The 26,618-nt window shown below is 38.4% G+C and overlaps 2 protein-coding genes across 20 annotated transcripts in view; one reads left to right on the plus strand and one right to left on the minus strand.

Moving 5' to 3' along the window:
- The window catches only part of TASOR (transcription activation suppressor), a 51,808-nt gene extending 38,796 nt beyond the window's left edge, over positions 1 to 13,012 (plus strand). For 3 of the 10 annotated variants that reach the window (XM_060161551.1, XM_060161553.1, XM_060161552.1), the window contains 7 exons: positions 1,763 to 2,676; positions 5,456 to 5,578; positions 6,347 to 6,506; positions 6,979 to 7,087; positions 8,412 to 8,590; positions 8,772 to 8,936; positions 9,744 to 13,012. In XM_060161551.1, coding sequence (XP_060017534.1) covers positions 1,763 to 2,676; positions 5,456 to 5,578; positions 6,347 to 6,506; positions 6,979 to 7,087; positions 8,412 to 8,590; positions 8,772 to 8,936; positions 9,744 to 10,270 — 2,177 coding nt within the window. In that variant the 3' untranslated portion in view covers positions 10,271 to 13,012. Of the gene's footprint in view, positions 1 to 1,762; positions 2,677 to 5,455; positions 5,579 to 6,346; positions 6,507 to 6,789; positions 7,088 to 8,411; positions 8,591 to 8,771; positions 8,937 to 9,466 lie in introns of those variants that run through there. The other 7 variants (XM_060161557.1, XM_060161558.1, XM_060161554.1 and 4 more) reach the window with 5 other exon arrangements.
- CCDC66 (coiled-coil domain containing 66) overlaps positions 9,904 to 26,618 on the minus strand; it is a 54,594-nt gene continuing 37,879 nt past the window's right edge. For 4 of the 10 annotated variants that reach the window (XM_060161562.1, XM_060161560.1, XM_060161559.1 and 1 more), the window contains 5 exons: positions 15,305 to 15,795; positions 14,643 to 14,683; positions 13,589 to 13,830; positions 13,232 to 13,347; positions 11,540 to 11,839 (listed from right to left, as the gene is read on the minus strand). In XM_060161562.1, coding sequence (XP_060017545.1) covers positions 11,753 to 11,839; positions 13,232 to 13,347; positions 13,589 to 13,830; positions 14,643 to 14,683; positions 15,305 to 15,795 — 977 coding nt within the window. In that variant the 3' untranslated portion in view covers positions 11,540 to 11,752. Of the gene's footprint in view, positions 10,438 to 11,539; positions 11,840 to 13,231; positions 13,348 to 13,588; positions 13,831 to 14,642; positions 14,684 to 15,304; positions 15,796 to 26,618 lie in introns of those variants that run through there. The other 6 variants (XM_060161568.1, XM_060161569.1, XM_060161570.1 and 3 more) reach the window with 3 other exon arrangements.

A 26,618-nucleotide genomic window follows, 5' to 3' on the forward strand; every position in this document is an offset into this window, starting at 1 on the left:
ACCTCTGTTACAGATTTTATTTTTTTCGTGGTGGTGTTTTTTTTTTGGCCACGCTGCACAACTTGCAGGATGTTAGTTCCCCGACCAGGGATTGAACTTGAGCTCCAGCAGTAAGAGCGCCAAGTCCCAACCACTGGACCGCCAGGGAGTTCCCTGTTACAGATTTCTTATGTACTCATGCTGACATTTCACATGTGCACTAAACCCCATGTTGCAGATTTACGAAGGGCATTCAGTATTCCTGAATTATTTTATGGAAGTTGAATTTTCTGGTTTATCAATTTTATACAGTTGTAATTCTTACCCTGGTACATTGGATATTTTGCTCCCCTTCTCTTCTTTGACCTACAGACCTACTGTATGGTCTTACCATGCTGACAGGTGCCTTTGCAGTACTTAATGGGTGCAGTGGTTCATGGTAACCGCTGGGGTTGGTAGCAAAATGTTATAACCTAAATGCTGCTTAGGCTGTTTAAACCTTTGGAAAAGTGTGAGTGTAGGGAAAATCAAAAGTGAATTTTTTGTAGAGAGGGGTTACACTGCTATACCTGGGTGCAGACTTGAATAGGGAGTTCACTATACCTTAAAAGTACTATAGTTTTGAAAACTATACCTATGTGTGGACTTTCTGATCTAGAGGTAACATTTTATATACTACAACAGCAATTTGTTAGGGAATGTTGGCTAAGATTTAAGAAAAATTAGTACTTTTTTAAAGGATAAAATTGTATAATATGAACTTGTAGGGAAAAATAATGAAAAGTTTGTTTTTTTGTGAAATAAAGTATTACTATAAATTGCTGTTAAATGTATTTTCCCCATGTTTTTTAAAAAGGGATTTAGGGTTCCTGTTTTGAAATGTAGTTTCAAGAACATATGTGTTTGAATTTAGGATTTGTGAGTGGAAAAAAGTACGTTCTTACGGATTGAGCTAGTTGTCAAGGATCACGGGTTATCGTACTTTCATTAGCATCAGCTAGCTTGATGATGTCTTCATCTCATATGGGGTAAATAGCTATTATGATTTCTCTTGGAATGATTTCCAAACAAAATAAAAATACTGAACAAAAGTGCTATCAAAAGTATTACTGTTAATGCAGCTATGAAATTGTGTTCTCTTCCTATATGACTGAGACTTTCTTTTCCTGATAAATTGAAGTCCCTAACATTGTAGCAAATCCACTAAGCAACCCCATATGTAAGAGCAAATCTGAAAACAGATAAAATTAATTATCCTAGATCCTGAATGCAACTCTTAACTTGATGACTTATTCCCACAGCATTTCAGCTTGGCATTCTTTCAGTTGCCTTACACTCAAAATTTTCCTATTAAGGGGGTATTACCTTAGTGGACATTACTTGGCAAAGAATATAGGGGTTGAGCAAGCTGTTGAAACTGACTATTCTGCTTAAAGCATGTCTGTTAAAGTCAGATCTGCAGAAAGGTAGGGAAGCAGAAATAAACAAGTGACTTAATTTGTATTGATGTTAAATTGGCCCTTGTTTGAATACTTCAAAAGGAATCAAAGAAAGTAACATTCAGACTTGCCACTCTAGCTACTGAAATACAAAGACCAGCCATAAATAAGTAGGGCACATAGGAAATAGGTTCACACCATTATCTGAGGTTTTTATTCTACCTTCCAATGCATAGTTTGTTCTAAATATATACTTGACCTGGCATTTTTTTTCTTTGTTAGTTTGTATTTTCAGATGTTATTATTTTGGATTGCTTTTGTAATAATAAACTCTTCCCATATAGGTATGAAATCACCAGAAGAACAACTGGTGTGTCTGCCACCACAGGAGGCCTTTCCTAACGACCCCCGGGTAATAAGTAGACAGAGAAGTTCTGATTATCAGTTTCCATCCTCTCCATTTACAGACACACTAAAGGGCACCACTGAGGATGACGTGTTGACAGGTCAGGTGGTGACAGTGGAGGAGCAGTGTGTGCCAGCAGCAGAACCGCCTGCAATGAGTGAAACCACAGAAAGGACAGTGTTAGGAGAGTACAGTCTCTTTTCTAGGAAGATAGAAGAGATTCTGAAGCAGAAGAATGTTTCATATGTCAGCAGAATTTCCACACCTACCTTTTCAACACAAGAGAAGATGAAACGGCTTTCTGAGTTCATATATTCTAAGACTTCCAAAGCTGCTGTACAGGAGTTTGTAGATGGCTTGCATGAGAAACTAAATACTGTTATCAAAGCATCAGCCAAGGGTGGGAATTTGCTAGCAGTCAGTCCTAATGATTCTGGTACTAAGATAGCATTGAGCCCTCTGGGAAGGCATGTCATACCAGTTTCCTCAAGCGACTTCAACAATAAACACCTCCTTGAGCCACTTGGTAGTGATCCTCTGAAAGACACCAACTCTAATGAGCAGCCTTCCTCTTCGGCTTCGGGTTTAACTGAAGCAGAAGTGAACCAGCCACACCATGCCACAGAGCCAGTGGTGACTTCTGATCATACTGCCCGGGAACCAGTAGAAAAAGAAACAAAATCGCCCAGTGATGTAAACATTTCTGCCCAACCAGCTCTTTCAAACTTTATAAGCCAGTTAGAACCTGAAGTATTTAACAGCTTGGTTAAAATCATGAAAGATGTCCAGAAAAATACTGTGAAATTTTATATTCATGAAGAAGAGGAGAGTGTGCTCTGTAAAGAAATAAAGGTAACTAAATGAGAAGGTAATTGTAATGCTGTCTAAACTTCTCTTGTTGGGTCTGAGCTCTATAAAATGGATTTTTGTTTTTAGGTGTTGACCATATTATTTTCATAATTTGATGCAGAGTGGAATAAAAGACTAGTAAGTTTCAACTGAATTTCAACTGGTGATCTAAATGTCTTAGAATTTTTAATCTTGTTTTGCGTAGTGTCATTTTAAAGACCAGTTGTATACATATTGCAGATACCTTTAAATTGTTGATTTAAAGATTTTCAATGTTTCTTACTGGGTTTTTAACAAAGGGGAGGGAAAGATGCAGAGAAATGAAGTTGTCAGTGTTTACCTCAGGGGGTTTTATCAATCAGGTAGAAAAATAAAACTGTCCAGGATGACCTAATGATGATATCTTTTGGCATTTCTTGATGCCCTGGTCATGCCAGGTTTCCCAATAGCCCTTATTATCAAAAAACATGGTGATCCTGAAACACTTCCCCAGTCATGAAAGATTCCTCCTTGCAAGGTATGTGTTTTGTACTGAAGCTATGGAGTAGACTGGCGTTTCAGGCATTTGGTTTAAAAAAATACACACATAGAGAGAGGTATGTAAAATCTGTAACAATAGATATGTAATTTATAACACATGGGACAATTAGTGGTTTAATGTTGCCAATTAGTATTCACTAAACTGTATAGCATTTTAATTCCTTAAGGGAATGCCTTGGTTTTTTTTGTTTTGTTTTGTGGTTTTTTTTTTGCGGTATGCAGGCTTCTCACTGTTGTGGCCTCTCCCATTGCGGAGCACAGGCTCCGGACGTGCAGGGCCAGCGGCCATGGCTCACGGGCCTAGCCACTCCGCGGCATGTGGGATCTTCCCGGACCGGGGCAGAAACCCGCGTCCCCTGCATCGGCAGGCGGACTCTCTCAACCACTGCGCCACCAGGGAAGCCCGGGAATGCCCTAGTTTTTAAAATAAATGCCTGCTCCTATTTATGGAATTTACTTACCATGATAAGTTTCTGCTTTTTTAGTTAGAGGAAGCAGAGGGGACTATAAATAAGTGGCGTATAGCCAGAGTGGCCCAGAAACTCCATGCTTTGACATGTCCTCAGCCTTTTGTCAGTTTGAGGATCTCTTTGACGTCAGCATGTTTCATGTGATGTGTTGATGAGAATGTGAAGAGCATGGAAATGGGGGCAACAGAGTGCTCAGTGTGCTGCCTTTACCAATTCCCTGTAGTTTCTTGGGAAGATGAAACCAGACTTACCAGGAATTTTTTGGTTGCATTTTTGCCCTGTATGATTGAACATTGAGCTTCTCAACATTCTTCCACCCCCAGCAACATGTTTCCAGCTCTTTGGGGCATAGCTACATGGTGGTGTAGGGCTAGATGAGAGAGTGGGTTGGGCACAGTTCCCAGTGTGCTCACGATTACTCCATCTCCTCCCATCGCATTTTAGAAATTGATTGTAACACACTTGTGGGAAATGTGTTTACTTACGAATGGTGCTTTTAATCCATTCTGGCTTAGAATAAATCATATTTCTGCTATTTATTTTATGTAGAAGAGGAAAAGGATGCTGTGTGTTTTATAAATATGATAGGAAATCAGATCAGCACTTTTAATTCTTTTATTCAATATCCATTGGAAATTTTCTAGCAGAAATGTTACAGTATAGTACAGGACTTTATGAATAAAATTTTAAACTTCCTAAATATTTCTGGAGTCAAATTGATTTGTTACTTTATGAGTTAAAGTGTCTTATTTAACACAAACTTGCATTTAAAATTTCTTAATGTAAAAAGACCAAAAATTACAAGCAGGCCTATCAGACAATAATTTACTTTTTCATAACCTGATTGTAAACTGCTCTGAGATTTGCCCAGAGGCTTTAGAAGTTAGAGCAAAATCAAACACTGTAGAAGATGCTTCTTTAGGGCTACATAGAAGTATCCTCTTTGGGTGTGACACTTGTAGACAGCTCTTGAAAGACTGATTGTGAGGCAACCTTGGTTTAGATTTATGGTTATCTAACCAGCGTGCCAACCTTGAGAAAATTAATCTGCTCCTGTATCTGTGAAATGAGGAATGTGACCTTCAGAATCCTGCAGTTTGCTTCAGAGTTCAGGATTCCCCCAGCAAGCAAAGAGAATTCTGCTGGGACTGGGTCTCTTGTGTCCTTTGAAAGGTAGTACCGTGTCAGCAGCATGGAAGGATGTGTTAGATGGGAGAGTGTTTTGTTTGAAGATGTAAACTTGACAGGCATGGCTAATTAATATGTAAGTAACGTTGTACATACTGAAGCTCTGTATGAATGATCCTGGGGCTGTTGTGAGTTAAAGGAACTACAGTAGTCATAAAAGTGCTTTTTAACTCTGAAGGAGTATACCGGTAACACTGCTGCAGAGAATCAAGGGCCTGCTTCAAAAGGAAAGGAAAATGGGAGTGAGAGAGTGGTTAATGACTGAGCTCTGGATTGCCCAGAATAAGTAATAAGAGTTAAGAACCTGGGCTAATCCATTGCTTTTCTGGTTCTGTTACCCCAAGCTAGCATTTACTTGGCTTTGACTGCATAGTGTCGTAACATTGTGATTGTGACCAGTTAAGGTCCGAGCTTCAGAGTCTTCTCTAAGAGTGGACTTGATCTCTGAGGTCCCTAGTGTAAGGGCATCATTATTAGTGGTCTAGTAGTAGTTAAACTTAACTACTTTATCTTGCATTTCTCGTGTTAAATGGATGTTTGCAAAAAAGCTTTTAAATGTTGATTTAGTTTTTTTTCTTTAACAGGAATATCTTATCAAATTAGGCAATACAGAGTGTCATCCAGAACAGTTTTTGGAAAGAAGATCAAAATTAGATAAACTATTGATTATTATTCAAAATGAAGACATTGCAGGTTTCATTCACAAGGTAGACTATTAAGCTGAATTCTTTGCTTATTTTGGTTGTAAAAAATCCCTACTATCTTTGAGACTAAAGCTGTTTGTTTTTAAAATATCCTCATAAGCTTTAAAGGAGATAAAACTTTGAGGTTGGGAGGTTTAGGACTTGAGACCTAAACTACCCTCTGTGAATCAGCTCATGAGATTCATATTTATACCTCTACAAAATTTTAAATTGTGGCATATCACAGATCTTACCTATCGCTTAAATGGTCAAGACTAAGAATACTGACTCCTTGAATGCCATTGGGTCTGCTGACTCTCTTTATATTGTTATCACCTTTATTTGTATGTCCTAGGTAAAACCTGTCTGTACCCCCTCTTTGCTGAAGCAGTCCCCCTTTCCCTTGGGTTTGGAGGTACCCCGTCTAGTCTTAGGAGACTGTCTCAAGTCCTACTGCTCTTTGAAGTCTTTCCTGACTGTTTCAGTCCGTAGGCTGCTGCCTCATTTGAATTCGGACTGTACTCACAGGGCCAGGCAAGTTAGCATTTGTCATTCTGTGTTTCCAGGTCTCTTGTTAAGTGCCTCTTCCTTAGAGAGTTCTGTTCAAGGTAGATGCCCAGTACATAAATGTTGGTTTGTATATTTAGAACTAATGTTGGAAATATTGTTTTTGTGCTTGACTTTGCAGAGACAACACACTAATATAGGTGAGCCATAGTACATCTAATGTAGGTTACTTCACACTTGAGTCTGTCTGTCCTTATTTCTATTTTTATTTTGGTATTTAAATAGGTACCTGGCTTGGTGACTTTAAAGAAGCTTCCTTGTGTTAGTTTTGCTGGTGTTGATAGTTTGGATGATGTTAAAAATCATACATACAATGAGTTATTTGTATCTGGAGGTTTTATCGTTTCTGATGAATCCATTCTAAATCCAGAAGTAATCACAATTGGTAAGATTTATTTATTCTTTTAAGCATGTAACTTATGTCTTTTCTAGGTTTTTCTCATTAGTGACTCATACTTTAATGCATTGTCCATTCTGCCAGTTGCAGATAACTAGTACATTTCCATCATTTTTTGAGCTTTTATTATCTCAGATTTCTTTCCCATTCTTTTACTCTTTACGAATAATTTCCTCTTAAGTCTGGTATAAAGCAGGGTTCTCTGTACCTACTTCCCTTGGATTACTTTTGGTTTGTTATTGTTATCAACATGTTGTTTTTTTGTGTGTAGATGTTATGTTCTTAGATCTCAAAGAGGATGTATAGATCTGTCTCCCTTAGAGGAGAAAAAAGAGAAAGAAAATACTACATAGGAAAGTAGGTGTTCTACATGATATCAACAAACACTTCTTCCTTAATTCAGTTGTGGAGTGGGTGACTTGTTTATTGAATTTAAAATGAACTTCATTATCTCTAACAGAGAACCTTAAAAATTTTTTGACATTCCTCGAAGAACTTAGTACTCCAGAAGGAAAATGGCAATGGAAAGTCCACTGTAAATTTCAGAAAAAACTAAAGGAACTGGGCAGGTAAGGTTTGAAAAATAACTATATATTGGTTGTTGATTTTAACATTGTGTTCACAGAATTTTGCTATTTTTTATGTTTGTAAATTATAGATGCTGCTCAGTTTTCACAGATGTCTTTTGCCAGCCGTAAGGGAATGTAGATGCTGAATTATTCTAGCCTGTTTGAAAATGATATTGTTTATGTAGAGGTTTGTTGAAGTTCTAGTTATGTACAGAGATAAAATTGGCTTAAACTTTACCACTTTGGTTTAGAATAATAATCAAAACGGGATAATCAGCATTCTTTATTTTTTTATGGAACTGTACATGCCAAGTAGATCAGGCCCTCTCCTAATTGTTAATCTAATAATATTACACATATGAGACAAGGATTAATCTTGACATGATAAAGGGATCTATGATTAGGACATTCATTTATGTAATAAGTGATTTCTAACATGCCCAGAAGTCACTTCTCAAAACGTGATTCTTGGAGCACTAGTCCCTTGAGAGGCTCTGCAAATGACTGTTGTAATCAGATGAGTTTGGGATACTATATCCTACTACTAGAGTCCATATAATGTACTTATTTACACATTTGAAGATCTGAGAAACTTTGTAGTTAAGGATCCTGTTTTACATTTTGTCAGTCAGCATTTCTGAAACCTAGACCACAAAACATTTTTTTCTTCTAATACCTATTGATATTCCATTGGACACACTTAGGGAAATTCAGGCTTTAGTAATTTTAAATTATTTAACTTTCTATTTCATTTTTTAAAAACTTGTTTTATCTTCAAATCATGTGAAGTAAGCATTGGGGAAGTCTTATTTTTATATAACATAGCAATACTGAGGCCCGGAGGTATAACTTGTACAAATTAGTACCGTCATCTTCCTGACAATAGCCCGTAATTTCTACCACATGTTGCCTTTACCACATGTTGCCTTGCATCTGGAAGTATAGAAATAGCTCAGAGCCATGTTATTTTTTGAAGGAAAGATTTATATTTTTTTGTCCTTTTACACCCTTCATTATAGTTCTAAATTAGTGAAGCTGAAGAGAAGTGTAATTTATTTAGTAAGTAATAAGTTGAGATTTTTGTCTGAACTGAATAGCTGGCCCTCAGGCTTTGTACCGAGAGAACGCCCCTGGAGTTACTAGTGGATTGCACAATTCCTGCTTTCCCTCTACTAAGAAGCACCTGTACATCAGGCAGTGAGCTAAGCAGTGCAGTTGTCGTTAGTTGCCTCAATTGAGAAATTATGGCTTTAATTTCAAGTGAAAACGTCCATACTAAATTTTAGAAATGCAGATACAGACACTGAACTACTTAATTTCACAGATTGAATGCTAAAGCTCTGAGTCTCTTGACCCTTCTGAATGTCTATCAGAAGAAACATCTGGTTGAAATTTTGTCATACCACAACTGTGATTCACAAACTCGAAATGCTCCAGAATTGGATTGCCTTATCAGACTTCAGGCTCAAAACATACAGCAACGACACATAGTCTTTTTAACAGGTAACGAGAGTGCTCTTAAGCTTTCTACTGTGAATACAGGAATGTGTATGAAAGGATTTTGTGGGGCTGTGTTGGGTGTTTCTGAAAATGTGGAGGAAAGGATTTTGGAGGGCTGGACGCAGGCATTATCATTTTATATTTGCAAGTGTTTTATACTCAACTTTTTTTTTTTTCAATTTAGAAAAGAGTATCAAGATGCTTTCCAGTTATACCGATAATGGAATAGTGGTTGCGACTGCTGAAGACTTTATGCAAAACTTTAAAAATCTTGTGGGCTATCACAACTCAATCACAGAAGAAAACCTTCCTTTGCTTGGTGCTAATGAGAATCTTGAGTCGCAGTCAGGTAACTTTTCAGTAGTTTTCATTTTCTTTAAGGCAGACAGAAAAAGAATGGTTTTGCTTTGATTTCATATAATGAAATGCTAATTTTGAAACTGCTCACCTCAGTGTAAACTCAGCTTCAGGGGAAGTGTTTCAAGGCATTTATCATTCTTTTACTTAGCATACACAAAATCTGCTCATTTGTTATACTATAGTCAGTATAAGCTGTTTGAGTTAATGTAGACTGCATACTATAGAGTAGGCATTTTCTTTTTGAGGGTATGTAAGCTTTATTGGCTTCTGTTGTGAATTAAAGCAGTTTAATTACAAGGTAGTAGAGATATCCATAGCTTTAGTCTTTTGTGAGATGGCCTTTGCTTTGGTTCCAGGTTTTATGTAAAATGAAAGATGTACTTTTGTTTCTGAGGAAAAGCAGAAATGTTCGAACATTTGATACAGCTAACCAGTTTAGTAGTAATCCAGTGAAGCTAGATGTCAGAATTTTTATTTTATATTTGTCTTGTCGAATACTGAATTACCGTATAACTTTAGATGCTGTTTTGACATTAACCCCTTTGGAGCTGGGAGTTGGGATTTCCCAACATTAAACGTGAACACATTTCGCAGAAGCTTTTAGCATCGGATTATCTGGACATTCACACCTAGTGTGAGTGTTGTGACTAAGTGAACTTGTGGCAGAAGACCAAGCTTTAAGGGATTGTGGACTTGCAGACCCTGACGCATTATATTGTGTGAGTAGTGTATAATTTTAAAACTTAAACAAATTGTGTATTTCAATAGAGGAGGACTTTTTGTTTTTTAAATGTAGCTCTTTTAGAAAACGATGAAAAGGACGAAGAGGATATGTCTCTGGATTCAGGGGATGAAATCTCAAAAATAGAAGTATGCAGCAATTTTCATTCAGAAATGTTGGAGAAAGAGACCAAAGGATCACGTGGAACAGATCAAAAAAAGAATATTCAAATTGAGTTGCAATCGTCTCTTGACTTGCAAAAAAGTTTATTAGAAGAGAAGACTTATGAAATTGATTCTGAAGAGAGAGCTTCTATTGATATAGTATGCTCTGAAGGAGAGAACAGTAATTCAGCTGAACAGGATTCATATAGCAACTTTCAGGTTTATCACAGTCAATTAAATATGTCCCATCAGTTTAGTCATTTTAATGTTCTCACTCATCAGACATTTTTGGGGACACCATATGCCCTTTCATCAAGTCAGTCTGAAGAAAGTGAAAATTACTTTTTATCTGCTTATACTCAAAACGTGGATAAAGAGAAATCTCCATTAAGTTGGTGGAAAAGTGATACTTCCAGGCCGTTTTCAAAAGAGAAATAATTACAGTAACTTTTTTTTTTTTAAGTAGGTTGTTACGGACTTTTTCTGTTTCTTAAAAGTGAATTCACAATTTATATTTCATTCTCTAAACAAAAGGTTTCTTTTCCTTTCACAAATGTTTTTTTTCCTCTTATTTAAATCATGATGGCCTGTAACAGTTGAAGCATCTGAAAATTGAAATAAATATATATTTTTAACATATTGTACTTGAATTATCTCATATTGGCACTTTTAAGTTTTACACTTATGTCATCTGTACTTTGGCTTCAAATTGAAGCCTGTTTTATATGTAAAACTAGATAGTTGCAAAAGGATAGTGAACAATGGCTTTACATTTTTTCCCCTCCTCTAATGTCAATGATCCCAGCTGCTTTAGCTGAAATGATGTATCAACTGATGCATTTGCTACTTTTGCTGAAATATCAACTAATGCATTTATTTTAAGCTTTTTGTATAGTGCTTTTACACAGGTATAAGCCAGTGATGTTAATATTTACACGATTTTGGCTCAATACCTCAAGATTTATTGAACAAAGCCATTGCATTTAGATGATAAAACTATGTACCATATGGGACTTAGGACTTAACACCAGGCAGCATTATTTTTTATTTTTAGACAACCATGTAAAATCACCTGTTGCTAAAATTTTGGTCAACCTTTGAGAATATTTGATAATTACAATTTTCAGTGCTTGTGTGGTCCTTAAACAAAAACCTATCTTATCTTTTGAAATATGAAACTGAATTTGGTTATTAAAGGCATTAAACAATTTGAAATAAACTTTGCTGTAGATTTTAAAATTGTTAGAAAAATGTAAGTATATTTTTCAGGTGGTAAGCACTTAAGTGCTATATACTAAAGCTAACTTTTTAAATTCACAGATAAAATACATGGTGAAGATAAATTTTAAATCCACATGTATTGCTAATAACTGCCTCTCCATTACTAATACAAACTTGTAAATGTTTTTGAAAACTGTAGTTTCTACAATAAAAGAAGTCATTAAAAAAAGGACTTAAAAAAATTTCCATGTAAGCCTAAACTGAATCTGGGCTATTTTAGTAAAAGTAAGTATGTCAGACCTTCCTTTGGCACCTCCAAAGAACTTTGAGTTCTACTCTTTAAAATCTTTTTATAGAGCAAAATATCTAAGTGATATTTTAATAAGCTACATGTAAAAAGTGTGGAAGAACACTGTAAACTCCAGACTGTGTTAAGGTAAGTAGATCAATACCTCAATACCCACATTGTGATGAGCAGAAAAAAATTTTTTTTTTTACTACTTTTTTACAAGTGTCTTGTTTTATTGTTTTTTAAAAAATATATATACACACATACTTTACTATACATAATGTACAAGTTTTAAATAAGCATTTTAAAAAGAAATCTAGGCTATTTGATAAATACAGTTAAGCAACAACCAATCTCACATTTCATAATTTGGAAGACAAATCAAATGTAAAGGATTTGATTTTCTACATTTAAAACGAAGAACTAAAATTCTCTTCTTGATTTGCAGCTAAAGGCATGAGATTAGTTTCCAACTCTCTTTGCTTCTGGAGAAGGCCCTGAAATCGTATTGATATGTTAGTATGGTGTGCAGCAGACGGGCAAATTATTCCTATTTTACCTTTCTCTCTTGTTAATACAGAACTATATTTACTTTGAAAACACGTATTACGCTCAGTTACTTTGTCATGTTCAACTCAAGAATTTTCAATTTTTACACCAGACTTTCTCACTTGGATACTGTGCAGCTATCACACATTTGTAAGATTATATTTTTAGCCATACAACCAATAGAAATGACCTTTCTTAAAACCATGTCTCCTAACTGTGGGGCTGAACACCACCTCTTTCCTTTTCCCTAAATGCTCTTAAAATGGTCCTAAGTCTCCCTTTAACCATCCAGTGTTTATCTTGACTGCATTAACCTTAGTGGCTAGTTAGTACAAGGCCCTGCTGAAGTAAGATATGGTCACTAAGGTGTATACATCACATTCCTTTCTCTTAAGCTACAACTTCTGTCTCTACTAAGCTAGAATATACCTTGTCACTTTAAAAAGAGGTTTAAGTACAATCTTCACTGTGTGAATTACCAAGCTTGAGTTACAAAATTCAATCCACATGTAACCAAAGCTACAGCATTTAAAAAACTAAGGGACACTTTATAATCCTGGGTTAGTGGGGGTGATTTTCTAGTCCTATAGATCAACAATTTGAAATGCAGGAGGCATTCATAAATGACTGGACATGGAAAAGGGTAATCCTAAAACTACAGTTTATTTTCCCCAAATACACAAAGTATACTGTGAATCAAAGCTAATCGCAAAACCAGTTTTGCAAGTCTTTTTTTTTTTTTTAAGCACAGGGACAGGTGTTTGTTTTTTTTGTTTTTTAAGGCCAGCTGGTAGAGAACAGTTATAGCCTTAAATATTGGATGTGTTACCTGATTTTATTTTTATCTGAGCAGATAATGAGTCAAAATTGGTCTGGGAGAAAAAGTAGTCTGGTAAGATTATACCTGTAATTTCGCATTATATTACTCTTCGGGACTTGTGTCAAGTTCTATTCCAAACACGGCCAACACGTTCATTTAAAAAAATGTGAACTGCATTACTAAGAATTAAAGCATAACTGTATTTATTTTCTGCCTTTGGTTTTAGGGCCTTATTGATCATGCTTTGCCATTTCAAATGTATGCCTTTTTTCATTAAATAAAGTTGTCTTAATATTCAAAATGTCTCATGATTTCATGCTGGAAAGAAACAGTCTTAGAGATGGCAATGTGAAAGAAATAGAAAGAAAGTTGTGTTTTTTTAAAAGAATCAGCACCTGTACATTAAACTGACATGTGGTGAAGTCACATAAGTTGTGTAACCAACGATGTTTAGTAAAACTGGTAAAACACAGCCCTCCACTAGAAAATGGTCACATCCAAACTTTGGAAGAGCTCATACCTGTCTCAGTTCTGACAGTCCCTTAAGGATTGCTTGCTGTCGATCCCTGTTTTTCACCAAGTTAGGATTAAGAAGTGGGTCCCTGAGATGGTCAAAAAGCTGTTCTTGGTCACAGTCTGAAGCCAGATAAAAATGACAAAAATTCAAATACATTTATAATATGAAATAGCCCTATGCTATAACATTCTATGGATTCATTAATAAATTTATATCCTAGGAAAGCACCAAGTAGAATTTAAGTAATAAATATTCAATAAAAATTTTAATAATTGACTCCAAAAGAGAAATTTTTTTCTACCTCTCTTGGGGCAATTTGGATTTTTAATTGGGGGGGGGGGTACACTTATATTTACTTACCATGTAGATTTTGGTACTGAGGATCCTGGGTTAAAGGCCTAGACAATGGTGCATCTGGATCAAGGTAATAGATCTCATTGGTTCGGACATAGGGAATAAAATGAAATGGTTCAGAAAACCCAGGTGATAATTCTGTTTGACTGTCTCCTGAGATCAGATCCTCTCTTTCATAAGTACTGTTTTTTAGTGTCTGAGTTTGCTGCGTTCTGTTTTTCACTGCCAGAACTGGTGGTGATTGAGACCTGTATTTTCCAAAAAGCACAATAAGGGACTTCTTAAAAAGCATGAATGAGAAACTGTATTTTATTTTAGATTAAGCATATTCTATTCTTCAATCACATTTCAATTTATTCTAAATGTACCTATAACACCTTTAGGAACACTATATGTAAGAGGCTTGAGTTCTATGATACCATTTCCTAAAACAGGGCAACAAAATGGGATTAATTTGGGGTTTACTAGTACTTGCTGAGGATTATATATATGCTAGAACAGGGAGAAATTTACTAGCTTCTGAGGATCAACACTACCTGAGTTAATTTAAACCTAATGTTTCTCCTTAGATAATTCACTATAAAATAATATACTTACCGCCTAAAACTAAACTTGCTATTAGAGCCATATTCAGAGACAGCTTAAACCAGCTGGTTTGTGCACAAAAGTAGAGAATAAAAATTCTAACAATTTAAAATCTCCCACTGGTTAATTTCTCATTATCCCTACCAGTCATTTATTCCCTACCCCCTCAATCCAAGCAGAACGTCTATTCCACTGCTGGCATATCTGGAAAATCAAAACTGTTAAAGTCTGAAGATAACAAAATATCACCCACATTCCTGCTTAGGATGCCTAGGTCCACCAGCCCAATTTGGACCTTCAAATTCTAGGTAAAATGCCAGACACCCTTTCCCTTAAACCTCTATTCACCTGAAGTCACAAACTTTCCTGTTACTGTCTTCACAGACATGCATACATGCTTGATCTCACCTATATTTTGAGCAAGTATTTTATATCACACAGAAAGCACTAAGTAGCTACGGAATCCATAACATACCTTTCCTTGTTGAAAGAATTAATTATCTGAGGTTCTTCTTCCTAAATGATAGACAGGAGAGACAGGAGTTAACAGTGTTTCCATACGTCCCCACAAATGTTTTTAGTGGTTGTTGAAATAATCTGAGGATAATATTTGAGTAACACATACTGGATAATAGGATAGGAGAGGCTTGGTACTTATCCAGAGTCAGAGAAACCAATCCAGTAATTCCTGACCTTGTAAATTATCCTGTCTATATGGACTATAAACAAGAGTTTTGAATGGGTATCTGAATAAAGAATAGCATTAATCTATACAGGGTTTAAGTGTAAACTTTTTCTGTAAAGGACATAGTAAACACTTGGCTTTGTGAGCCATGTGGTCTCTGTTGCAACTACTCTAAACTCTTCTTGCAGCATGAAGCCAGCCACAGACAATAGGTTAAAAAAAAAATGAGCATGGCTGTATTGCTAAAAACTTTATTTGCAAAAGCAGGCAGCACGATGGATTTGCCCATTGGCCATAGTTTGTTGACCCCTGCTGTAAACTACAGCAAATTTCTAGAACTCTTATTCACACCCAGAATAGCCCTGTCAAAACATGCATGTGTGGAACTGTATTCTCATTCTAAAAACTTCGATACATGCTTTAAAGTATTTTTCTAGACAGAAGAGCTTTACCTTTTTGACTAGCTGCCACCTGAAACTTGGTTCAGTTTCTTGAGATGAATGAAGAACATCTGGTGAAGTGACTCTATTTTGAGAGAGGTGTCCAGGATTATTTCTTTCTACCAAATGAAGCAGTTCCATCTGCCTTCTTACTCTTTTTTCTTCTCTCAGCTTTTGAAGCTGTTTAGGGTACTTTTCTGATGCTGGAATATACCGTCTCAGTGGTTTATTTATATTCCAATCAGGCCTTTTAGGACACTTCTTCATATGTTTTGTTTGTTTCTCTCTTCTTGTGAACTGATTACACTGGTCATTATAACTGTTTTCTTTTTCTAAGTTGGCTCCGTTATCATGACTTACTAGTTCTTGCTTGTTCTTCCTAGTGTTAAACTGTTCATTAAATTCTGCAGGAATCTCAGGAGATGAACAGTTTATAATTTCCCTCTCTATTACCGATCCACAGCATGATTCTATATTGGTAAATATTCCAGCATTTAAATCATCTAAAAGAAAGTTTCAGATGATTAATTTTTTAAAAATTGTGGTAAAACATACATAATGCAAAATTTACCATTTTAACCATTTTTTCAAAGGCATTAAAACTGCCCTCTAAAACTCTGGTTTGAAAATTGAAAAAAAAAATTCTATACCCACTAAACTCCCCATCCCCCGCTTCCTGCCAGCTCATAGCAACCACCATACTAATTTGTCTCTATGACTGTCTCTTTTTGTGACTTCTGTTAGCATAATGTCCTCAAAGTTCATCCAAGTTGTAGCATGTGTCAGAATATCCTCCTTTTTAAGGCTGAATACACACACACCATAAAACATTCCATTGTATGTATATACCACACTTTTGTTTATCCATTCATCTGCCAAGGGACACTTGGGTTGCCTCCACCTTTGGGCTATTCTTCAAGACCTTACTTTTTTCAGTTCTTCTGACTACACCCAGAAGTGGAATCGCCAGACCATATAGTAATTATAAATTTTCTGAGGAAATGCCATTCTGTTTCCTTTAGCAGCTGCACCATTTTACATTCCCACCAACAATGCACAAGGGTTCCAATTTCCCTAAATCTTCCATTAAAGCAGTTTTAAGTGTACAATTCAGTGGCGCCAAGCACACTCATGATGCCACACAATTCCAGACCCCATCATCACCTCAAGCAGAAATCCTGCACCCACTAAGCAGTAACTCCCCATTCCACCCTCCTTCCCAACCCTCAGCAACTTCCACTCTACTTTCCACTTCTGAATTTGTCCACCCAACCCTAAATTCCTTACACCAGTGGAACTATACAATATTTTTGTCTCCCTGCACAACTGCCCCCCACCCCTCACGTGCAGCTTATTTCACTCAGCGTAATGCCTTCACGGATTATTCAAGCTACAGCACATATCAGAACTTCAGATGATTCGCTATTTTTTTATTTTATTTTTGGCTGCGCTGGGTCTTCGTTGCTGCACATGGGCTTTCTCTAGTGGCGAGTGGGAGCTACTCTTCATTGCGGTATGTCGGCTTCTTACCGTGGTGCACGGGGGAGCACGGGGTCTAGGTGCGCCGGCTTCAGTAGTTGTGGCACACGGGCTCAGCAGTCGTGGCTCGTGGGCTCCAGAGCACAGGCTCAGCTGCTCTGCGGCATGTGGGTGGGATCTTCCCGGAGGAGGGCTCGAACCCGTGTACCCCGCAATAGCAGGGCGGATTCTTAACCACTGTGCCAACAGGGAAGTCCTCATCTAACTTTTTAAATGTCTGTATCTCATATACCATCATGCTATGCCTCCAGGCCATCCCTGAATCACATATAACCTTTTACTTTCTTCCATTTTGAAAACAGGAAAAGTTCACCATTCAAACATCTAAAATCTCCTTAAAATTTACATAATGTTCATGATTATATATGTGTTCAGCTATCACAACAATTGAGCAACAAAATTACTTTGTTGCTCAAAATACTTTTTTTCACATATGATTAAAATTTTAAATTCACAATTAGCTAAAAAAAAGTCCAATTATTGCTGTGTGTTATTGCAGACTAGAGCTGGCCAGGACTAATCCTAGTAAGGCTGCCCAGCCTACATCATTTTCATACTGGATATCCTTTTTTGCCACTCTAGACCCACTTTACACCTTTCTCTCCCCAGCTCTCTGACCTAGCAGGCTGACTGGTAAGAACCTTATCAATGGGTTCCTGGGTCCTCTGGTTTCTGTTTCTGTCAGGAGTGTTCATATGCAGATTATAGGAAGGGAAAAGAGTGAATTCAGGATACTTATCCCACTGGCTCATTCCCTGTGAGCTGACCTCAGGCTGACTCTATCCCTTTACCAAAGGTTCCCCTCAAAGTTACCTCTATACAACGCTTGTCTTCTAGCTTCTGGTAACAAGTCAGTTGCTACTAGCACCACAGTCAAAGCACTACTGCTGTTTTCCCTCACATCCACTCCTTTGAAAATAGTCTCTTTTTAAATAATCCATCTTTAATTATTCTACTTTGGGACCCTGACTGATTAAATTGCCTTAGAATCACCCAGTGATAATATACATAATTTCATGGTCTTAAAGACCTAGTTTGACTTTTTTTTTTTAGTTTGACTTCCTCTTAAGTGATGTGTAGGATTTATATAATTTTGTTGTTTATCTGGACATAGAGAAGGGAGAAACCACATTCTTCAAGCTTACGAGGAAACTATAAAAAGAAGTTTTGTTTTTTTTAATAAACTAAACAGGTTGCTTTACCCAATTCCCTTTTCAAATTCCCTTCTACCTTCTGTCATATTATGTAATCTGGTGTTGTACTGAAGATCTAAAATTAACTGGCAGAAAAAGTGGTATGTTAGAGGATGGATTTCCATTAAGACATTCTGGGCTTGGGGCTCAGCACTAGCCAACTCCAGAGTAGCTTTTTGATATTTCTAGAGGAACATTAATATTATCTCCTAACTTATGGCCAGCCAAATTGGTTTTTGTCTCTTGTTAAGTTACCAAGGGATCCCCAAGACCACAAATAACTGACAGGAGGGTCCACTGGTAATTAGTTTAAAAACTGAAGGTCTGGTTCAAGGTGGTGACCTAGGAAGATCCTGAACTCGCCTCCTACAGACACACTTGAACCTATAGTTACATATGGAACAATTTCCTCTGAAAAAAACCTGAACAACTGGCTGGGCGACTCCTACACATTGCCCAAGTCTGGCACACCATCAAAGCAGGTGGGAGAGGCTGAGACACAGTCAAGCCATAAACCCCACCCCTGTGCTGCAACCCACAATTGGGAGGGAACTCAAAACCCAGCGCTTTTCCCCAAGGAGATAAGGGTTTGAACCCCACATTGGGTACCCCCACTTTTAAGATCTGCACAGAACAGATAATCCCCCAAAACACACAGCACTGAAAACCAACGCGGCTCATGTCCACAAGACCCACAAAGCTATAGCAAAAGGGAGAAACAGCTCTTAAAGGGCTCACTTACCTCAGGGCCCAGTGCAGAGGCAGCTGATTACACCCAAATGTGAAAGAGGCTCATTTAAAAATATGCTGAAGCGTTGGCCCAAGAGGTAGGAATGTAACTTAACACATCTAGGGGCTTGCTGGAATACTCTTGGGATGGGGGTGGGGATGAGGATGGTGGGCACCACCTGTTTTTTTTTTTTAAAGAACCACTAGGCCTTTTACTCCCACCTTGCCGTCCCTGCCCCGGCTGTTACACTGCCCCCCGCCCAACTTCAACATGTACAGCAAACCCTCAGCAAACATCATTCTCAATGGTGAAAAACTGAAGGCGTTTCCTCTAAGATCAGGAATAAGACAAAGATGTCAACTCTAGCCACTTTATTCAACATAGTTTTCGAAGTCCGAGCCACAGCAATCGGTAAGAAAAATAAATAAAAGGAATACAAATTGGAAAAGAAGAAGTAAAACTGTCACTGTTCACAGATGACATGATACTATACATAGAAAATACTAAAGATGCCACCGGTAGACTACTAGAGCTAATCAATGAATCTGGTAAAGCTGAAGGATACAAAATTAATACACAGAAATCTCTTGCATTCCTATACACTAACAATGAAAGAGCAGAAAGAGAAATTAAGGAAAGAATCCCATTTACCATTGCAACAAAAAGAATAAAACACCTAGGAATAAACCTACCTAGGGAGACAAAAGACCTGTATGCAGAAAACCATAAGACACTGTTGAAAGAAACTGAAGATGATACCAACAAATGGAGAGATATACCATGTTCTTGGATTGGAAGAATCAATATTGTGAAAATGATTATACTACCCAAAGCAATCTATAGATTCAGTGCAATCCCTATCAAATTACCAATGGCATTTTTCACAGAATTAGAACAAAAAATTTAACAATTTGTATGGAAACACAAAAGACCCCACACAGCCAAAGCAATCTGCAAAAAGAAAAATGGAGCTAGAAGAATCAGGCTTCCCAACTTCAGACTATACTACAAAGCTACAGTAATCAAGACAGTATGGTACTGGGACAGAAACAGAAATATAGCTCAATGGTACAGGATAGAAAGCCCAGAGATAAACCCACACACCTATGGTCACCTAATCTATGACAAAGGAGGCAAGGATATACAATGGAGAAAAGACAGTCTCCTTCATAAGTGGTGCTGGGAAAACTGGACAGCTACATGTAAAAGAATGAAATTAGAACATTCTCTAACACCATACACAAAAATGAACTCAAAATGGATTAAAGACCTAAATGTAAGACTGGACACTATAAAATTCTTAGTGGAAAATATAGGCAGAACACTTTTTTTTTTTTTTTTGTGGTACGCAGGCCTCTCACTGTTGTGGCCTCTCCCGTTGCGGGGCACAGGCTCCGGACGCGCAGGCTCCCCGGCCATGGCTCACGGGCCTAGCTGCTCCGCGGCACGTGGGATCCTCCCAGTCTGGGGCACGAACCCGTGTCCCCTGCCTCAGCAGGCGGACTCTCAACCACTGCGCCACAAGGGAAGCCCCAGAACACTCTTTGACATAAATCACGGCAAGATCTTTTTTGACCCACCTCCTAGAGTAATGAAAATAAAAACAAAAATAAACAAATGGGACCTAATTAAACTTAAAAGCTTTTGCGCAGCAAAGGAAACTATAAACAAAACGAAAAGACAACCCTCAGAATGGGAGAAAATACTTGCAAACGAAGCAACTGACAAAAGATTAATGTCCAAAATATACAAACAGCTCATGCAGCTCAATATCAAAAAAACAAACAACCCAATCCAAAAATGGGCGGAAGACCTAAATTGACATTTTTCTCCAAAGACATACAGATGGCCAAAAGGCATATGAGAAGATGCTCAACATCACTAATCATTAGAGAAATGCAAATCAAAACTACGAAGAGGTGTCATCTCACACCAGTCAGAGTGGCCACCATCAAAAAATCTACAAATAATAAATGCTGGAGAGGGTGTGGAGAAAAGGGAACCAACCTTTTTACACTGTTGGTGGGAATGTAAATTGATACAGCCACTGTGGAGAACAGTATGGAGGTTCCTTAAAAAACTAAAAATAGAATTACCATATGACCCAGCAATCCCACTACTGGGCATATACCCTGAGAAAACTGTAATTCAAAAAGACACATGGGACTTCCCTGGTGGCACAGTGGTTAAGAACCCTCCTGCCAATGCAGGGGACACGGGTTCAAGCCCTGGTCTGGGAAGATCCCACATGCTGTGAAGCAACTAAGCCCATGTGCCACAACTACTGAGCCTGTGCTCTAGAGCCCGCGAGCCACAACTACTGAAGCCCGCATGCCTAGAGCCCATGCTCTGCAACAAGAAAAGCCACCGCAATGAGAAGCCCGTACACCACAATGAAGAGTAGCTCCCACTCGCTGCAACTAGAGAAAGCCCACGCACAGCAACAAAGACCCAACACAGCCAAAAATAAATAAATAAATGTTTAAAAACAAAATAAAGAGACACATGTACCCCAATGTTCACTGCAGCACTATTTAAAATAGCCAGGTCATGGAAACAACCTAAATGTCCACTGACAGATGAATCGATAAAGAAGATGTGGTACATATATACAATGGAATATTACTCAGCCATAAAAAGGAACAAAACTGGGTCATTTGTAGAGATGTGGATGGACCTAGAGTCTGTCATACAGAATGTGAAGTCAGAAAAACAAATATCGTATATTAATGCATATATGTGGAATCTAGAAAAATAGTACCGATGAACCTATTTCCAGAGAATGAATAGAGACACAGATGTAGAGAATGGATGTGTGGACACAGGTGGGATGAATTGGGAGATTAGGTTTGACATAAATACAGTACCATGTGTAAAACACATAGCTAGTTGGAACCTGCAGTATAGCACAGGGAGCCTTAGCTTGGTGCTCTGTGATGACCTAAATGGGCCAGATGCGGGGGCAGGGGAGGGAGGTCCAAGAGGAGGGGATATATGTATACATATAGCTGATTCACTTTGTTGTACAACAAAGTGTACAATATTCACTTCGTTGTATATTGTAAAGCAATTATACTCCAATAAAATAAATAAAGTGACAGCTCATAAATTGGCTTTTATACAGTTTTGGACTATTCCAAGGATTACAAAAGCTTGAACTCAAGACAGGCTCTTCTCACTGAAATGAAGCAGTGGGATGAACTCACCTTGCAGTGCTAGTTTAAAAATTTAAGTCAAGTTGCTCCAAAGTTTTAAAGTCAGCAGGTGAAAAATACCTTAGATAAGTCTGAAATAAGGAATACCTTACATTGTACTGTGTTTATTATGTAAGAATAAATAAAAATGAGGTGGGAGAAGTACAGGTAGATGCATGCTAAGAACTACTGCCATTTTGAATACTAGCCAAAACTATTTTCCTTACAGATGTTTCTGTAAGAATTTTCTCTAAGCACTCTGTAATTTTAAGAAGTACTTTAATAAATGTTCTGTTTATACTCAAAAAAATATAAATAAAATTTAAAAAATTAAAAAACACTAAGCCTTTTATTCCCACCTTGCTGCCCCTGCCCCGCTGTTACACTCCCCACCCCCAGCTTCAAACGGGCGGCGGGGTGGGGGGGGTAGGTACCATCTTCACAGCCACCCTCTGCCTTGCTATAGCTGGTACACGCCATCTTCACCCGCTCCCTTTACCCCATTTCAGAGTGCCAGTATCTCCTGAAGGGGAACTTTTACACGCATCTGGAGCCCTGGTTTTTACAGCTGTTGCCCCCTGATGGCCTGGCTGTGGAGGCAGGGGTTGGGGGGGGCAGAGGTGGGTCACATTCCTGGGTCCCATGAAACTGTAACAATCAGAGAAACAGTTCTTGGCAGATTATCACCCCCAGGACACTGCATGGACAGCAGGCTGAAACAAACCCCAGTCTTTCTGAGAAAGATTCCTATTTGCTTCTCCAAAAGGTTTGGCCTTAAGGGTAGGCTTCTAGTTTGGTACACATCTAGGAGCCTACGGACAAGCTCTCAGGGAATGGAGATCATTAGATGCAATCTTCACATTATTTCTCCGCCTTAATCCAGCTTTCCAGTATTTCCCAAAAAGCTTATACCCTTGCAAGGTGCCCCAATTTTTGCAGCTGCCACCAGCAGACACTTCTACATCACCTGGTTCTAGTGGCCAAGCGCTTATGCTTGCAGGTCCCACAGGACTGTAACCAACGGAGAAAGAGTTCTTAAACAGCTACTACTGCCAGGGCACAGGAAGAGAAAACAGATGCAGGAGTTCAGTCTCTCTGTGAAAGAAGCCTATTAGCGTATCATAGCTACAGCCTGAGGGGCAGGCTCCTAATTAAACACCTATCTAAGGGCTGACTGTAACCCTTTCCAGACACCTTAGAGGTCAAGCACCATCTTCATACTCTCAGCTATGCTCTAGTCGTCCATTATCTCTTGGAGGGGGGCTGTTACCTGCCTATGGTGCCACAGGTTTTACGTCTTGTGCCCTGGTTTCTGCAGCTGCTGCCTGGGGGATGTCTCTTGATTGCCTGGCTCTAGTGACCAGAGGGGCTTGTGTTCCAGAGTCTCAAGGGACTACAACAATTGAAAATTATTGGCATGTTACCACCCCCAGGGCACTACACAAACAGGAAACTGAAACACATACACCCTATCTTTTCATGAAAAAGGTCTATCTGCTTATCCTGGAGCTTTGGCCTGAGGGGCAGGCTTCAGGTTTGGCATACATCTAGAGGCTTACTGAGGTGCTCTTAGGGATGTAGGCTGTTGGACGCCATCTTTGCACTTATCCTCTGCTTCACTACAGCTTGCTGATGTCTCCCAGAAAAGAGCTTATACACAAGAGCTTATGCAATTGTCTGGAGCCCCAGTTTTTGCTACTGCCATCCAGGAGACGCCTCCAGAATGCCTAACTCTGATGGCCAGTGGAGCTTATGCCTGCAGTCCCACAGGACTGTATATATTTGTATACTTTAAAAGACTACCTGGGGCTTCCCTGGTGGCGCAGTGGTTGAGAGTCTGCCTGCTGATGCAGGGGACACAGGTTCGTGCCCCGGTCTGGGAAGATCCCACATGCCACGGAGCAGCTGGGCCCATGAGGCATGGCCGCTGAACCTGTGCATCCGGAGCCTGTGCTCCACAATGGGAGAGGCCACAACAGTGAGAGGCCCGCGTGCCGCAAAAAACCAAACCAAACCAAACCAAACCAAGACTGCCTGCGAGTCTGGCTTCCAGTCAGCCTGAATCTAGGTGCTTAGATTTGGGACACTGACAAATCCTGGCACCTCCTCAACCACTGGGAGCTATTAAAAATAGAATATCCTGCACGGACAATCACAAAGGCTTGAGATACAACCAAAAGCTAGGGTAAGATTGAATGATAACGTTCATTTCCTACACAAGGCCACTCCTTCAAGACTGGAAGAGGTGGCTGTTCATTTAATGCAAAGAAACCAACAAAGAGAGTCAAGAAAAATGAAGAAACAAAGGAAGAACATGTTCCAAATGAAAGAATAAAGAACCTTAATGAAAAAGTGATAAGTAATCTACCTGATAAAGAGTTCAAAGTAATGATCCTAAAGGTTCTCACCAAATTCAAGAAACCAATGGATAAACACAGTGAGAACTTCAGAAGAGATAAAATATAAATAGTACCAAATAGAAGCCACAGAGCTGAAGAATACAATAACTAAACTGAAAAATAGAGGGGTCCAACATCAGACTAATAGAAGCAGAAGAAAAGTTCATGAACCTGATGACAGGGCAGCAGAATTCATCTAATCAGAGTGGCAAAGAGAAAAAGAATTATAAAAGTGAAGACAGCTTAAGGGATTTATGAGACAACATCACGTGAACTAAAATTTGCATTACAGGGGGCCCAGAAGGAGACAGAAAAGGGACAGAAAACTTATCTGAAGAAATAATGGCTTAAGACTTCCCTCACCTTGGGGAAGAAAGCTCTGTGGAAACCCAGAGAACACTAAACAAGATGAACCCAATGGACCCACACACCAAGGCACAGTATAATGAAAATGTCAAAAAAGTTAAAGACAAGGAGAGACACTTAAGAGCTGCAAGAGAAAAACAACTTGGGCTTCCCTGGTGGCGCAGTGGTTGAAAATCCGCCTGCAGATGCAGGGGATATAGGTTCATGCCCTCGTCCGGGAAAATCCGACATGCTGCAGAGCGGCTGGGCCCGGCCACTGAGCTTGCGCGTCCGGAGCCTGTGCTCCACAACGGGAGAGGCCACAACAGTGAGAGGCCTGCGTACCGCAAAAAAAAAAAAAAAAAAAAAAAAGAGAAAAACAACTTGTTATGTACAAAGGAACCCTCATAAGACTATGAGATTTTTCAGCAGAAACTCTGCAAGCCAGAGGCAGTGGCAAAAAATATTCGAAGTGTTTAAAGAAAAAAACTTCCATTAAGAATATTCTATCCGGGCTTCCCTGGTGGCGCAGTGGTTGAGAGTCCGCCTGACGATGCAGGGGACACGGGTTCGTGCCCCGGTCCGGGAGGATCCCACATGCCGCAGAGTGGCTGGGCCCGTGAGCCATGGCCGCTGAGCCTGTGCATCCGGAGCCTGTGCTCCACAACAGGAGAGGCCACAGCAGTGAGAGGCCCACGTATGGCAAAAAAAAAAAAAAAAAAGAATACTCTATCCAGCAAAGTTATCATTCAGAATCGAAGGAGAGAGAAAGAGTGTTTTCCCAGATAAGCAAAAGCTAAAGGAGTTCATCACCACTAAACTGGTTTTATAAAGGAACTTCTTCAAGCTGAAAAGGGTGCTATAATTAGTAGCAGAAAAACATATACAAGTATAAATCTCACTGTAAAGGTTAATATTAAAGGCAGTGGATTATTCACTCATAAATCTCATAAATCACTCATAAAGCTAGTATGAAGGTTCAAAGACAAAAGCAGTAAGAATAAATAGTTAAGGGACACACAAAGTAAAAGATATAAAATGTGACATCAAAAACATAAAACACAAAGGGGAAGAGTAAAAATGTAGAGCTTTAGGTGGCATTCAAACTTAAGTTGTTATAAAGTTGGTAAGCCTCATGATAACCACAATGCATAAACCTATAGTAGATACACAAAAGATAAAGAGAAAGGTATCTAAGCATACTTCTAAAGAAAGTCATCAAAACACCAAGGAAGAGAAGAAGGGACAAAGAGGAACTACAAAACAACCACAAAACAATTAACAAAAGTACAATATATACATTCCTATCCTTAATTACTTTAAATGTGAATGGACTCAATTCTCTAATCAAAAGAGAAAGAATGGCTAAATGGATTAAAAAAAAAACCCCACACTTATCTTATATGCTGCCTACAAGAAACTCACATCAGATACAAGGACACACCACACACTGAAAATGAAGAGAAGGGAAAAAATATTCCATACAATTGAAAACCAAAATAAAGTGGGAATAGCTATATTTATATCAGACAAAATAGACTTTAAAATAAAGTCTGTAACAAGAGACAAAGGAGGGCATTTAAAGAGGTCAATCCACCAGAAAATATAACATTTGTAAGTATTTACGGACCCAACATGGGAGCACCGAAATACATAAAGCAAATATTAACAGACCTAAAGGGAGAAATAGATGGCAATACAGTAATAGGAGACTTTAATACCCCACTCACATCAATGGATAGATCATCCGGAAAGAAAATAAATAAGCAAATAGCCTTTTATGATACATTAAATCAGAAGGACTTCACAGGTATATACAGAACGTTCTATCCAAAAGCAACAAAATCAATATACCACATTAACAAAGTGAAGGATAAAGATCATATAATCATCTCAACAGATGCAGAAAAAGCATTTGCCAAAATT

This window comes from Lagenorhynchus albirostris, chromosome 10 (genome assembly GCF_949774975.1).
Source record: "Lagenorhynchus albirostris chromosome 10, mLagAlb1.1, whole genome shotgun sequence".
In the NCBI taxonomy this organism is placed as follows: Eukaryota; Metazoa; Chordata; class Mammalia; order Artiodactyla; family Delphinidae; genus Lagenorhynchus; species Lagenorhynchus albirostris.